This window comes from Aphidius gifuensis, linkage group LG3, assembly GCF_014905175.1.
Source record: "Aphidius gifuensis isolate YNYX2018 linkage group LG3, ASM1490517v1, whole genome shotgun sequence".
Lineage (NCBI taxonomy): Eukaryota > Metazoa > Arthropoda > Insecta > Hymenoptera > Braconidae > Aphidius > Aphidius gifuensis.
The window spans coordinates 4,432,350-4,447,445 of NC_057790.1; the positions used below are offsets into that span (position 1 = coordinate 4,432,350).

The window sequence follows — 15,096 nt, forward strand, 5'->3', positions numbered from 1 at the left end:
AGAAAAAAAAAAAAATATTATTTTTGCTTTTTTTTAACTAGAAATAAAATATATTTTATATTTTTATTTTTTCGTGTGATATGTGTGATAAGTGTAATTTTTATACAGAAACGAAAGAAGCTATTTTAATTTTTTGTAATGAGAGATGATAATTTATTTAATAGACAGCTTTAAACAGAAAAAAAAAAATAATAATAACAAAATGTTTGCGAAATTTGTAATGAATATTTATTTATTTTTATTATTTAAATATTTAACAACGAAAATATAATTATTTAATTAATCGAGATTATATAAAATATTTATAAAGAGAACAAAAAAAAAAAAAAAAAAGAAACCAAATAGATTGTATTTAGATTACAAAGTTAAGAAGACAATATCCAAAGGAAACATAATACAATAATGTATGCTTGTAGACATTACAAACTATCATTATTAATAATTAAATTATACTATAGTATACCTATATAATATATTTATTCATTTCATATCATTGAAGTAAGGCATTGGAAATAATTTAATAAATTTAATTTTAATTAAATAACATTAAAGTTAATATAATTTATGGCTGGAATTTTTTTAAAATTAATTATTTATCTAATTTAAATTTAGCTTACTTTATTTTTATTTTCTTCAGCTTTGTCAAGTATCAAATCGACAACTGGATCACGTAAATTATCAGCCTCTTTATTTTTTTCATTTAATTCATTTTTTTCTTCATTATTATTTCCACCGACTCCTTCCTCTTCTTTTGCTGTGTTATCTAAAACTAAAATTTATTTGTTTTTTTAATAAAAAATAAATATCAACTTTTTTTTTATAATTTAAAAATGTTATCAATCATTTACCATCATCAGTGTTATTATTTGTTATTTTAATATCTTGATTTTTACATTTTTCAGTTAAACTTTTAAATTCATTTTTGACCTAAAAAAAAAATTAAATATTAATTCATTAATACAATAATTGTAAATTAATTTATTATAAAGCTATTATGATGACTCACTTTATCCATGTCAATTTGAAGTTTTTTAAATTCTTTTGTTTTAAAATCAAGTGTTTCATTGAGAAGATCTTTTTTAACTCTCAATGCTTCAAGTGTACTTGTTTTTGCAGCATCTAATATTTGTTGTGATTGTAATTCACTTTTACAAACGTCAAGAGATACTGATAATTCATCATGTTGAGTTTTAGCTTCGCTTTCTTGTTGCTTAAGTCTAACATTAAGTGCACCAAGTTCATCCTCTGAATGTTTATACTGTTTTTCAAAATTTTCTTTAAGTATAATACACCTACTTCTTTCATCAAGGCTAAATAAAAACAACAACAATATCATCAAGTTATTAATAATGATGATGATGAATTTTACCTTATTTTAAGCTCTTCATGTAATTGATCAATTTGATATAATAATTCAGCATTTTCAGTTGATAAATTCCACCAGTTGCAAACAAGAAGAAATGATATTAACAATAATACTGCAACGACAAGTGGTGGACATCTTCCAGCACCAACTCTCATTCCATCAATTCCCATTTTATTTATATTTATTATTTAAAATTGTGTAACACGTTTAAAACATAACCTTTTGTTTATGTCAACAATAATCTACAAAATATAAACAAGCAATTGACAGTTGTTTTATTAAACAATGTGCGCTTTATAAAATCACAACACAACTATGAATACTGATATGATAGAATGTAGTTGATGATGATTTTATAGAATTAAATGTGATGACAACTAGTCCAGCCGGTTTGACGTGCTGATGGAATCATTGACCTTGTGTTGAGACTTGGTTTATCTTTTTTATCTTACTGCAGTGACACTGCACCAAACAATGCATCAAACTGTATCAATTAAATTGCTCTGCATATGTTTTTTTAAAATATAATTAGGTATATATGTTTTCAAGGCCATGTGGCAAAATGTTGCAAAAACAATATATATAAAAACAAATAGACAATATATACTTTTTGGAGCAAGTCAGTATCTTTTTTTGTCGATGAAAGCGCTTGTGCTGTGATGATTCTATGGTCACGTGTTATTTTTGTTTACATTTTTTTATTCAACTAAACGTGGTTATAGAGATTACGTTTAAAGTGGTTTAATCTTTTTTTATATATAATACATACAAAATAACAAAATATTAAACCAAAACTTGATTTAATAAAAGCTTAAAAATCCCTAAAACATTCACTCGTGTAAGTTAAAATTTATATCTATTACAAAAAAATATAAAATATTATGTATTTTTATTCTGGCATACTAATTGATACTGACCTATTTATGCATCTGGAACATTTTGGAGTATTAGTCATCAGTCACAATTGTCTGCGACTTAACAACTGTCGTAACAAAAAACTTCTGTTTAAAGATGTCCTAAGATTAGAGATAAAGAATTACCAAGCTATAGATGATTGCTTATATACTATAGCCAATTGCTTGAAACAATTAAAACAACTTGAGATTAGTTGCGGACGGGTAACCGATGCTGGTATAGTAACTCTTTCAAAGATGAATAATTTAAAATATATTGATCTTTATGTATGGTATGCTAAAATGTGAATCGCAATATTTGAAACTAGTTCTATTTAATTCATCAAAATATCCTGTATATTGGTCGGAAAGCTCCAATTGCGAATGACAAATAATTTTTAAAATTACAAAATAAATAAATAAAATCTCTCTGGTTAATAATTTTTTATTGTTATTTAAATTTGGCTCTTTTTTTGTGGCCCTCTATAAATTCCATAATGGCTTCCAGTCGCCTCCCCAGCGCCACACCGTACCGTTCATTTGGAAACACACACACACAAAGTATTAAATACAATTAAATATATGCAAAAAAGAGCAACAAAAGTCAAACTTTTCTTGGAAATTTGGAAATTCATTGCAGCATCTAAAATCATTAAAATTAAACAATAAATAAAGTATAATTGTGAAAAATTAATTGTTGTCAATTGACGGAATAAATTATTGTAAAATTTAAAAATAAATAATAATTTTTCATAATGGTTGATTACAGCAAGTGGAAAGACATAGAAGTGAGTAATAAAAATACTCCAGAATACTTTTAGAATTTTCTAGAATGTCAAAATATATTGTTTATAAATTAATGATATTTTTTTTATGACATACCAATTGACACTTTGACGTTTCAATTTAAACACACAATGTATTATAGATTTTATAAAATTTACATGAGTATTTTATTTTTTATTTTTTAATAATATAAATAATGTCATATGATTTGCAGATATCAGATGATGAAGATGATACTCATCCAAATATTGATACACCATCATTATTTCGTTGGCGTCATCAGGCCAGAGTTGAACGAATGGAAGAACAAAAGAGAGAGAAAGCTGAATTAGAGAAAAAAAAAGAAGAGTAAGTTGACAAAAAAAAATAAATAAATAAATAAATAAAAAGTATTAAATATTGCTCTTGTTAAATGTATCAAGTTGATTAACAACAACTAATTTTCAGAACGGCTAAAAAACTCAAAGAAGCAAAAGAAAAATTGGAAACTATTGAGAAAGAAAAAACTGATACAAAAAATGTTGGTGAATTGAAAAAAGCACTTCAAGAATTAGAGCTAGAAGAAGAAAAAGTCAAAGAAAAAGAAGCTGAATTAAACAAAAAAGAAGTTATGGCACCTTGGAATGTTGATACAATTGCACAACCAGGTTTTGCTAAAACAGTTATAAATGTAAAGCCCAAAAGACAAGATGATTCAGAACTAAGTGAAGATGCAAAGGAGGAAAAAATGAGAGAATTTGTCAAAGCAAATGAAAAAAAATTAAAACAATTTGGTATGCTTAGAAGATATGATGATAGCAAGAAATTTTTAACTGAAAATCCACATCTAGTTGGTGAAAATACAGCAAATTATCTTGTTATCTGGTGTATCAATTTACAAATGGAAGATGTAAGTAAAACCATTTTGTTTTATTTTTTAAATTATTAATTATACAATGATTATTATAATATTTATATAATTTATATTTTTATAGAAAAGTGAGCTGATGAATCATGTTGCTCATCAGTGTATTTGCATGCAATATATACTTGAACTATCTAAGCATCTTGATGTTGATCCTCGAGCATGTGTTAGTTCATTTTTCACGCGAATTCAAGTTGCTGATGCTGACTATAAAAAATCATTTGATGATGAGCTGATTGCATTTAGAGAAAGAATTCGTAAACGAGCTGCTGAAAAACTTGAAATTGCAATTCAAGAAGCTGAAGAAGAAGAAAAACAAGCACGATTGGGTCCTGGTGGCCTTGATCCAGTTGAAGTTTTTGAAAGTTTACCAGAGGTATTTCCATAAATAAATTAAATATTTAATATTATTAAAAATTTAACAAAATAACTAATTGATTTTATTTTTAGGCACTTCAAAAATGCTTTGAAGCACAAGACATTCCGCTTTTACAAAAAACTGTTTCTGAAATGCCAGAAGATGAAGCTAAATATCACATAAAAAGGTGTGTTGATAGTGGTCTCTGGGTACCAGAAGCCAAAGGCAAGAAAGAAGAATCATCAACTGAAACTATTGATCCAGAAGAATCTGTCAATGTTTAAATAATTAACTAAAAATCATGATGCCACCTTATTAATTTGGAATTTCTAATTATAAATAAATTTACCATGATTTTTATTGTTCATCAATCAATTATTACAATTTGTATAAAATAAAAAATAAAAACCCAATGAATAAATAATACTTTGTTTGTTATCACTTGAGGTGTTGATAAAAAAAAAAAACAGAATGTATTTTTTTCAATTATTATTTTAAACTTTATACTTGAACTCAATTAATAATAATATTTTTATTTACTTTGGCTTTTTAAAAAAAAAACAATATTGAATATTATTTTATAAATTAAAATGATAATTAATTTTACTCTAATATTTGTTGTTTAAATAAAAATAATATTTCTAATTATTTACCTATATAAAAAAAGAGTAATTTTTTTAATTTCAAATTCAAGAGAGAAAGGAAAAGAGAGAGAGAGAGAAATTATTGATTAAATTGTAAAATGACAACGTTAGTCAAAACAACTGACGGAAATTTCGTGGCGACCATCTTGGTTAAAAAAGGCTTCTCCTTCTTTTCCGGCGTGATGATTCCATGGGCACTTGGTAACATTTTTATACGTCTCTTATAACAAAGTATAACTAGTATTAGTGCTTGGCTAACTCATCAGACAACGTAAAAAATTATTTGTAAAATATAAATTTTTCATTCTAATAATTATAAACTCCATTTTGCTTGTATTAAATTTGTTCTTTTAAAAATTCAAGTCTCAGTAGTGTTTGCTTGGTCATACAAAAAAGAGTCATTCACAGCCATCATATTAATGGAGTATAAAGTGAACCTTTTTTTTGCATGAAAAAGTATAATTTAACATTTAATTGTCTTGCATAAACGAGTATTCGCAGAGACATTTTGGGTGTTGGCTTATGTTCATCAAAAATCACCAACAATTTCTCAGTGATAACTCAAACGTTTGTACGACATTTTGTTTTTAAAGTGCTTTAAAATTGACATTATTTAATATATTATTTATTCAGTTAAATATTAGCTATTTATAATAATTAATTTATTCCAAAAAAGTAATTTTTTAGACAATTATTTTGCTCTATTCATGTATCCAGCATAACCAACTCAAAAAAAAAGAAAAAAAAAAATGTAAATTTAATTATAATTTATTAGAAAAAGAAAGTGCTAGTCATCATTATGATAAATATAATTTTCATGTAATATTGTTATTATTATTTGTATGAATTGCGTATGAATAATTACATTGTATTATAATGAGTAATAATACACCAATACACATACACAAGTGCAGTGGTTTCCTGGCTAAAATAATTGCAAAATGGCGTTTTAAAATGAAAAATATATTGGTTACATGATCCTATTTTTTAAATTGAAAAAGAGAAAAAATCATAAAAGGCATTTTAAAGAATTTTCGTGCTCCAAACTATACACTAGAAAAAAAGAAGCATTTTTACAATTTTAATCGATGTCGGCCTCGGCTCCTAAAATATCCTATTTCACATTGACAAAAAAAGAAAAAAAAAAAAACAAGAAAAGAAGCATTATAAAGGGATTATTCTTGATTATAAAGTTTTTTTTTTTTATATATTTTTTTTGTGATCTGGGCAAGTTTTTGGGTGCGGGATGAGGTGGAGAGAAAATAATTTATTTACAGCGCTTGCGTATTAAATAAAATAATGATGGCGGCGTTGATTTAGAAAAAAGTGTCGTTTTAACGTCCAACAAGAGGGGAAAGGAAAGGGCACGCGCGTTGCATGACGGAACGAAGGCCAATGGGCCAATAACGACAAGGGGAATAGAAACGAGAGGGGTGAAAACGAACGAACGAACATTGAGAGTCGAGAAGATGGCGGCCGCAATATCGCCTGCAACCATATAGTACGGTCAAGAATTCGATATTTTTGTTACGATGTCGCGTACTTGTACAATTTTCAACAATTAATAACGTGACATTACGTGTTTAAATAATTATATTAACAATAATAAATATTGTGTATTGATTTTATTGCTCGTGGGTGAAATATATTTAACGTGAGATTTTTTTTTTTTTTTTTTTTTTTTTTTTTTTCGAGACGCGTATACGAGAGACAATGCAGGTGAGTGTGCTCGGGCCATGCAATGAAATTTTTTTTCATCCCTTGTTTATTGACAAATAAACAATTTGTTTATAAATATAATATTATTATTTAAAGTTTATTAAATTATTTAATTAATATTAAATAAAAAAAAATTATTTAAAAAATGCTCAAAGTGTTGTTTGGAGTAGGAAATAATTCACAAAATGCCACATGCCCTTTGCGATATTTCAATATACATGACAATTTTTTAAATAAATAATTGTTTTATCAATTATTTAATAATAATTGTTAATTTTTGGATATTGGGCGGGGTCCCTTGGTTCATACTGTGCAACGCACATTGGCCTCTTTCTTGAATTTTATTATAAAATAATTATTACAATGAATTTTATCATCAATATCAAATTAACCTATAAGTTTGTTTACATTTACTTTATATTAATATTTTTAATATTAATAATTAATGTTCCATATATTTTTTTATTTAATATGATTCTTTAAATATTTATTGAATCATTGAATTTATGGAAACATAAAATTTTCATAGACCCATTTTTGCAATTTTAAGCCAAAGTTTTGACACTTCTGTATGTGTTTGGTTTATTATCATCACTTGTTGTTGTTGTTTTTTATTTACAAATATTGCTTTCAATGTTTTAAATAGAAAAAAACACATAACATGCTTTTAATATTGTTATTTATTTTTTATACTTGAACTGTTTTTTTTTTTTATTTTTATTTTTAGTTATAATTTTAAATTCATTTTAATATTTAATATAAATTTTTAATATTTTTTTTTTAGACTCAAATGTTGATGAATTTATTAATCATGTTATAATTATTCTTATTTTTCATATGAAAAACATGTGCTGAAGTAACGAGAGGATCTTTTTCATTAAAAAAAAAAAATTATAATTTACAAATATTTATTCTCAATTTTGTCATCATCAATTGTCTTTTGGTAATATTTTAAAATATATTGTGCTTAAATTAATTTATCCAATATATGTTTTTTAAAATTGAAAAATATTGTCAATTAAAAAACGAGCATTAAACAAAAATCTAGTGATTTTTTATTATGATTTTTTTCATCAAAAGAATTTGTACATTTTTTGTTAAAAATAAATATAATCTACTGAATTATTTAACAATTAAAAAAAAAAAAAAATAATAAGCAAATGTATACAACATTGATGTATAAGGTTTAAAAAAAAAAAAAAGGAAAAATTTTTTAAATAAAGAATAAATAAAAATTATCATCAAGATAATAATTTTTGTTACCCTGTGAATTATTTAATTTAATGGTTATCTGAATATTCAATTGTGAATTTCAGTCTTGTGAATGTTAACAAAATGGTGGTCGTTGTCCAAATGGTTGCTGATGTATTACGCAAAAAGATGGCAGTATTTAATTTGTATCTGATTTTAACTTGGCAAAGTTACATTCAATTAAATTGGCACACATTACAAGTTTCTTTAACAACAATGTCAATTTATTTTCATTCCAAACAACACGAGCATCTGGTTTTTTTTTTTTTTATTTAAATAAATTATGAAAAGTATATTATGTTTTATTTTTTAAAAAGAAAATAGGTTAAAATATTTATTCTTGTATTTATTTTTTTTTTTCTTTCACTTGGAATTACAGAAAGCAGAAGATTCTGAATCTGGTAAAGATTCTGGTTCAGATTCTGAAAATGAAAGTAAGAGTGATAGTAGCTCATCAGGTAGCAATTCCAACTCTGATGGCTCAGGAAGTGATAGGTCAGTATTTAAATTAGAAAAAAAAAAAATAAATAATTCATTTATTTATCTATACATTGTCTTGAATTTTTACGTATATATTACACTTGGCTCTATTGAATCATAAGATGCAATGAAAAAAAAACAAAAGCAAAAACCAATTTCTATTTTATTGATATTTGTAGTTCATCATCATCATCAAATTCCGATTCATCTGATTCGGAGTCTGAAAGTGCGAAACCTAGACGAGCACCACAACAAAGTAAACCCTTGAATCGTCGTATTGCACAAAAAGCTAAAGTTGCAACTCGTTCACGAAAAAAACGACTGTCAGATTCATCTGATAATTCATCATTTGAAAGTGATGATAATCGAAGGTAAAAAAATGAAATGAAAAATAAATAATAATTAGTTGAATAAATAAATAAATGATAATTAAAAAATTTGTAGGCAAGTAACAAGACGTGCTGGGACATCAGTTAGTTATAAAGAACAAAGTGATAATGGTACTGATAGTGAAGATATTCTTGAAAATGATGAAACAGCAGCACCACTAGAACCACAAGAAGTTGATAATGCTGAAACAATTGAACGAATACTCAATCAACGTATTGGTAAAAAAGGTGTTACTGGTAATGTAACAACTGTATATGCAGTTGAAGAAAATGGTGATCCAAATCCAAATGAAATATCAAATGAAGATGGTGAAATACAGTACCTGATTAAATGGAAAGGCTGGTCACATATTCACAATACATGGGAATCATTAGAATCATTAAAAGCCCAAAAAGTTAAAGGAATTAAAAAACTTGATAATTATATAAAAAAAGAAGCTCAAAATCAAGAAAGAAGACGTTATGCTTGTATTGAAGATCTTGATTATTATGAATGTCAAGATGAATTACAACAAGAATTAATGAAAAGTTATAATAATGTTGAAAGAATAATTGCTGAATATAAAAAACCTGATTCAAAAAATTTCGATTATTTATGTAAATGGGAAAGTCTTCCTTATGCTGAATCAACATGGGAAGATGGTGCATTAATAATTAAAAAATGGCCAAATAAAATAAAAGAATTTCGTGATAGAGAAGATTCAAAAAGAGTACCAAGTGATGGACGTAGAGTATCATCATTAAGACCAAAATTTCGTGAAGTTAAAAATCAACCAGAATATATTGGTAAAGGTAAAGAATTAATATTACGTGATTATCAATTAGATGGTTTAAATTGGATGGTTGGTTCATGGTGTAAAGGTAATAGTGTTATACTTGCTGATGAAATGGGTCTTGGTAAAACAATACAAACAATATGCTTCCTATATTATTTATTTCATACACATCAATATTATGGTCCATTTTTATTAGTTGTTCCATTATCAACAATGACATCATGGCAACGTGAAATGGAACAATGGGGACCAGATTTAAATTTTGTAACATATCTTGGTGATACAGTATCACGTGAAGTTATACGTGAACATGAATGGTGTAAAAAAAATGAAAATTCTAAAAAATTAAAATTCAATGCAATCCTAACAACATATGAAATTGTATTAAAAGATAAAGCATTTTTAGGACGTATTGAATGGGCTGCTTTATTAGTTGATGAAGCACATCGTTTAAAAAATGATAATTCATTATTATATAAAGCACTTATTGAATTTAGAACAAATCATAGATTATTAATAACTGGTACACCATTACAAAATAGTTTAAAAGAATTATGGGCATTATTACATTTTATAATGCCAGATAAATTTCCAAGCTGGGAAGAATTTGAACAAGAACATGATGATGCTGCACAAAAAGGTTATTCAAAACTTCATAAACAACTTGAACCATTTATATTACGTAGAGTTAAAAAAGATGTTGAAAAAAGTTTACCAGCAAAAGTTGAACAAATATTACGTGTTGAAATGACATCATTACAAAAACAATATTATAAATGGATATTAACTAAAAATTATAATGCATTAAGAAAAGGTGTAAAAGGTTCAACTGGTACATTTATTAATATTGTTATTGAATTAAAAAAATGTTGTAATCATGCATTTTTAACAAAACCAATGGAATATGAAAGAAAAGATAGTAATGAAGATTATTTACAACAAATAATACGTGGTTCTGGTAAATTAGTATTATTGGATAAATTATTAGTACGTTTACGTGAAACTGGACATAGAGTATTAATATTCAGTCAAATGGTTAGAATGTTAGATATTCTTAGTGAATATTTACAAAAACGTCATTTTCCATTTCAACGTTTAGATGGTAGTATTAAAGGTGAATTAAGAAAACAAGCACTTGATCATTTTAATGCTGAAGGTTCAACTGATTTTTGTTTTTTATTATCAACACGTGCTGGTGGTTTAGGTATTAATTTAGCAACAGCTGATACTGTGATAATATTTGATTCTGATTGGAATCCACAAAATGATTTACAAGCACAAGCAAGAGCACATAGAATTGGACAAAAAAATCAAGTTAATATTTATCGTTTAGTTACTAAAAGTTCAGTTGAAGAAGAAATTGTTGAACGTGCTAAACAAAAAATGGTACTTGATCATCTTGTTATACAACGTATGGATACAACTGGTAGAACTGTATTAGATAAAAAAGCACCAGGTAGTAGTAATAATAATCCATTTACTAAAGAAGATTTAAATGCAATTCTTAAATTTGGTGCTGAAGAATTATTTAAAGATGAAGAAGATGGTGATGAAGAACCTGTATGTGATATTGATGAAATATTACGTAGAGCTGAAACAAGAGATGAAGCACCAGCAGCTGTTGGTGATGAATTATTATCAGCATTTAAAGTTGCTAGTTTTGCTGCATTTGAAGAAGATAATGAACCAATTAATAAAAAAACCTATGATAATAATGATAATGGTAATAATGATAATAATGATAATAATAGAGACTGGGCTGAAATAATACCAGAATCAGAACGTAAAAAAATTGAAGAATCTGAAAAATCAAAAGAAATGAATGATTTATATTTACCACCACGTGTTAGAAAAACATTACAACAATTAAATCAAAGTGATACATCAAAAGGTCGTAATAAAAAACGTAAAAAACAACAAACAGATGAAAGTGAAGATGCTGATGATGATGATGCTAGTGGTGGTGATGATGATGATGATGATGGTAGTGATGATGATAGACCAAAAAAACGTGGTAGACCAAGAGTATTACCACGTGAATCAATCAAAAGTTTTACTGATGCTGAAATACGTAAATTTATAAAAAGTTATAAAAAATTTCCAGCTCCATTAAAACGTCTTGATGATATTGCAATTGATGCTGAATTACAAGATAAACAATTACCTGAATTAAAATATTTAGGTGAACAATTAAAATCAAGATGTGAAGCATGTATTAATGAATTTGAACAAACAGCTAAAGAAAATAAAGCAGCAATACGTGATGAAGAACCAAAAAAAGAAGGTAAAGGACGTAAACGTGGTCGTGGTCCAACATTTAAAATTGCTGGTGTTATGGTTAATGCTAAATCATTATTTACTGCTGAAAAAGAATTAGAACCACTTGATGAGGTATTACCAAATGAACCAGAAAATCGTTCAACATGGCATTTAGATGCTAAATTAAAACCAGCTAATTTTGAATGTGATTGGAATTCTGATGATGATACAAATTTATTACGTGGTATTTATACACATGGTATGGGATCATGGGATACCATTAAAACAGATACAAATTTAAAATTAACTGATAAAATATTATTAACTGATAGTAAAACAGAAGTTAAACAGTTACATACTAGAGCTGAATATTTATTAAAAATATTAAAAAAACAAGTGGAATTAAGAAAAGGTGTTCCTAAAACAAGAAAACCAAGAAAACCAAAAGAAATTAAAACATCTATTACATCAAAAGAAATCATTGATAATGATAATGATAGTTCAAGTGAAGAAAATAAAAAGCCTAAAATTAAAAAAGAAGATGATACTATTAATATTCAAAAAGATAATCAAGAAGAAAGTGATAGTGGTGGTGGTGCTGGTGCTGGTGGTGGTGGTCATGGTCATATTGTTGAAAAGAAAAAACGTGAAAAAAAATCTAAGAAAGATAAAAAAGACAAAAAAGACAAAAAAGATAAAAAAGAATTAAAAAAATCAAAAAATAAAGAAGGACCAGTACATATAACAGCTAATTCTGAACCAGTATCAGTTGTTGATGAAACATTTCAAGAGTGTAAAGAAAAAATGAGACCAGTTAGAAAATCATTAAAAGCATTATTAGAACTTCAAAAAAAAAAAATTGAAGTTATTAACGGTCATATAATTAATCCTGAACTTGCTGCTTATGTATCTGAACTTATTGAATTAATTGGTAGCCAAATTAATACTTGTCTTGAACTTTATATTGATAATCGTGAAGAATTAAAAGTTTGGCGTACTAGTTTATGGAATTTTGCTAGTCAATTTACTCCATACTTTAAATTGGGTTTATTAGAAAAAAAGTACAAAAAAATTATTAAAAATAAAACAACAAATAATAGAGATGATAATAATACTTCTACTACTCTATCATCAGCATTAGAAAAAAATGATGATAATAATAAACGTAATAATAATGATAAAAATGATAAAAATTATAAACAACATACAGATACAAATAATAGTAGTGGTGGTCTACGTCTATCACTTAAAAGAAGAGCTGATGATATTGAAGATAGTTCAAGTAATAGTTTACCAAGTAATAAAAAACATATGTCAGGCAATTCATCTAGTAATTCAAGTTCAAATTTTAATAATTTAACATCTGGTACTAGTAGAAATAGTAGTACAATTATTCCAATGATAACAACACCAAATTCATCATCATCTGATTCTTTAATAAGAAATAAAGATTCAAAATACAAAGATAATTCAAAAAGAGATAGAAATGATAGAGATCGTGATAGAACACATGATAGAAGTATAGATCGTTTAAATACCACTCCTGTTAAAGATGAAAGAATACGAAGGGATAGTGGTGGTTATGGTGCAGTAGGAGGTGTTGGTGTTGGTGGTGGTAGTGGTAGTATTGGTGGTGGTGGTGGTGGTCATTACAGTGGTGGCAGAGATGATGATCATTGGATACCAAGAGATAATAGAAATCCTAGAGAAGCTAGATTCAGTGATCATAAAAGAGAAAGATTTGAAGGATATGGAAGAATGCCTGGTGGATATCATCGTGGTGATAGAGAAAGAGATAGAGATCGTGACAGAGATCGTCCAATGCATCTATCTGATAAAAGAGGGTAAACTATTTTATTTAAAAAAAAAAATAAATTTAATATTATTCAATATTATAATTATTTATTATTAATTTTTCAGTGATTATTATGGTAGATATCCACCATCAGGACCACCAGTACCTAGTGGTAATTATGGATATGGTGGACCAGGTGGTTATGGCAATGTTGCTGGTGGTGGTGGTGGTAGTGGTGGCAGTGGTAGTGTTGGTGGTAGTAGTGTTGGTAATTATCCACCACCAGACTCTGGACATTTTAGAGGTCGTGGTTATCCTGGTAATAAAAGTTATCCAAATGAGTGGAGACCCAACAAAGACTATAGACGTGAATACGATCGACGACCACCACCACCCAATGGTAACTCCTAGTGTAACTTTGACGAGTGTGTTCTCACTCTTATGTAGGCTCCTTTTATATTAATTTGCTTTATTGCAATTTGTTTATCTTCCCTCTGATAAGCGAATAGACATATGAAAAAAAAAAATCAAACAATAATTGTAAATTGCATTTTATATATTTTTTTTGATTTAATGAAGTTTAACAATTATCTTATCATGCAGAAAAAAATTTTCTTTCTTTATCTTATTTTTTTTTATTTTTCGTTTTGTGCCAATTTCATTTTAGTGTGCAATTCGTCATTTGTACAATTGTGATTATTCGAATTATCACATTCAAAGTAAATCTTCCTTATATAATATTAAACAATTAACTTTTAAATTAAAAAAAAAAAAGATTTTCTTTTTTTAACACGACAATGTATATTTGACTCATGTAGACTGATAATTGTGCAGCATCGTGTACATAAATTATTTCTATGCATTAGTGGCTAAAAAAAATTATAAAACCCATTATTTATTTTTTTTTTCTTTAACTTAAACACACTATCGAAAAAAAATAAAAATTAATTTTGTCTTGAGACACTTCCATATAAATCAAAGGCTATTATTAAATTGATTAACTGAATTTTTATTCACATTATTATTATTGCAGTCAAGCATTTATATGTTGAACACTGAGCAATTTAATTTTTTTTTTTTGTTTTTTACTTCAAAACGATTGGTACGCACAAAACTGATCCTGCCTTTATTTAAAAATATCTAAAACCGTCTCAATAAATTTGTCATTTCATTGATAATTATTATCAACAATTTTAGTCTCAGTTTGTGTAAATATTGTATTAACAAAAGATATAAAGAAAAAATATTAACAAACAATAAAATGAACAATATCAATGGAAAATAAATAGAAGAAAAAAAAGAAAAAAAATACTAAATGATCAAATTGATTAATTTTTACTTAATGAATTAAATAAAATAAAAATTTTGATTTAAAAAATAAATCAAGATAAACGAAAATTGTCTTGACACATCTAACTGTTAATCAATTGCAGTAATAACGATGAAATCAATTAAAATAAAATATACCTATAAATA

At 26.3% G+C, this 15,096-nt stretch overlaps 3 protein-coding genes across 5 annotated transcripts; 2 read left to right on the forward strand and 1 right to left on the reverse strand.

Annotated features, from left to right (window-relative positions):
* Window positions 1-608: 608 nt before the first annotated feature.
* Window positions 609-2,513, reverse strand: LOC122851589 (protein GOLM2-like). 3 transcript variants are annotated; one of them, XM_044150930.1, is made up of 5 exons: window positions 2,284-2,513; window positions 1,370-1,608; window positions 1,007-1,310; window positions 849-927; window positions 609-769 (listed from the first exon to the last, which is right to left on the reverse strand). In XM_044150930.1, exons 2-5 carry the CDS (start codon window positions 1,534-1,536, stop codon window positions 609-611), a joined length of 711 nt encoding a protein of 236 aa, XP_044006865.1. In that variant the 5' UTR covers window positions 1,537-1,608; window positions 2,284-2,513. The 3 variants fall into 3 exon arrangements, with proteins under 3 accessions (XP_044006865.1, XP_044006864.1, XP_044006863.1); XM_044150929.1 differs by lacking the exon at window positions 2,284-2,513 and adding an exon at window positions 1,690-2,157; XM_044150928.1 differs by lacking the exon at window positions 2,284-2,513 and adding an exon at window positions 1,974-2,156 and having other exon boundaries at window positions 1,370-1,850.
* A 297-nt stretch (window positions 2,514-2,810) lies between these two features.
* On the forward strand, window positions 2,811-4,973 carry LOC122851586 (hsp90 co-chaperone Cdc37). Its single transcript, XM_044150922.1, has 5 exons — window positions 2,811-3,047; window positions 3,260-3,393; window positions 3,493-3,934; window positions 4,020-4,325; window positions 4,400-4,973. Exons 1-5 carry the CDS (start codon window positions 3,015-3,017, stop codon window positions 4,589-4,591), a joined length of 1,107 nt encoding a protein of 368 aa, XP_044006857.1. The 5' UTR covers window positions 2,811-3,014; the 3' UTR covers window positions 4,592-4,973.
* Window positions 4,974-5,100: 127 nt separating this feature from the next.
* On the forward strand, window positions 5,101-14,822 carry LOC122851592 (chromodomain-helicase-DNA-binding protein 1). Its single transcript, XM_044150933.1, has 5 exons — window positions 5,101-6,670; window positions 8,301-8,416; window positions 8,581-8,772; window positions 8,846-13,669; window positions 13,746-14,822. The coding sequence occupies exons 1-5, from the start codon at window positions 6,665-6,667 to the stop codon at window positions 14,029-14,031; spliced, it is 5,424 nt and encodes a 1,807-aa protein (XP_044006868.1). The 5' UTR covers window positions 5,101-6,664; the 3' UTR covers window positions 14,032-14,822.
* Window positions 14,823-15,096: the final 274 nt, after the last annotated feature.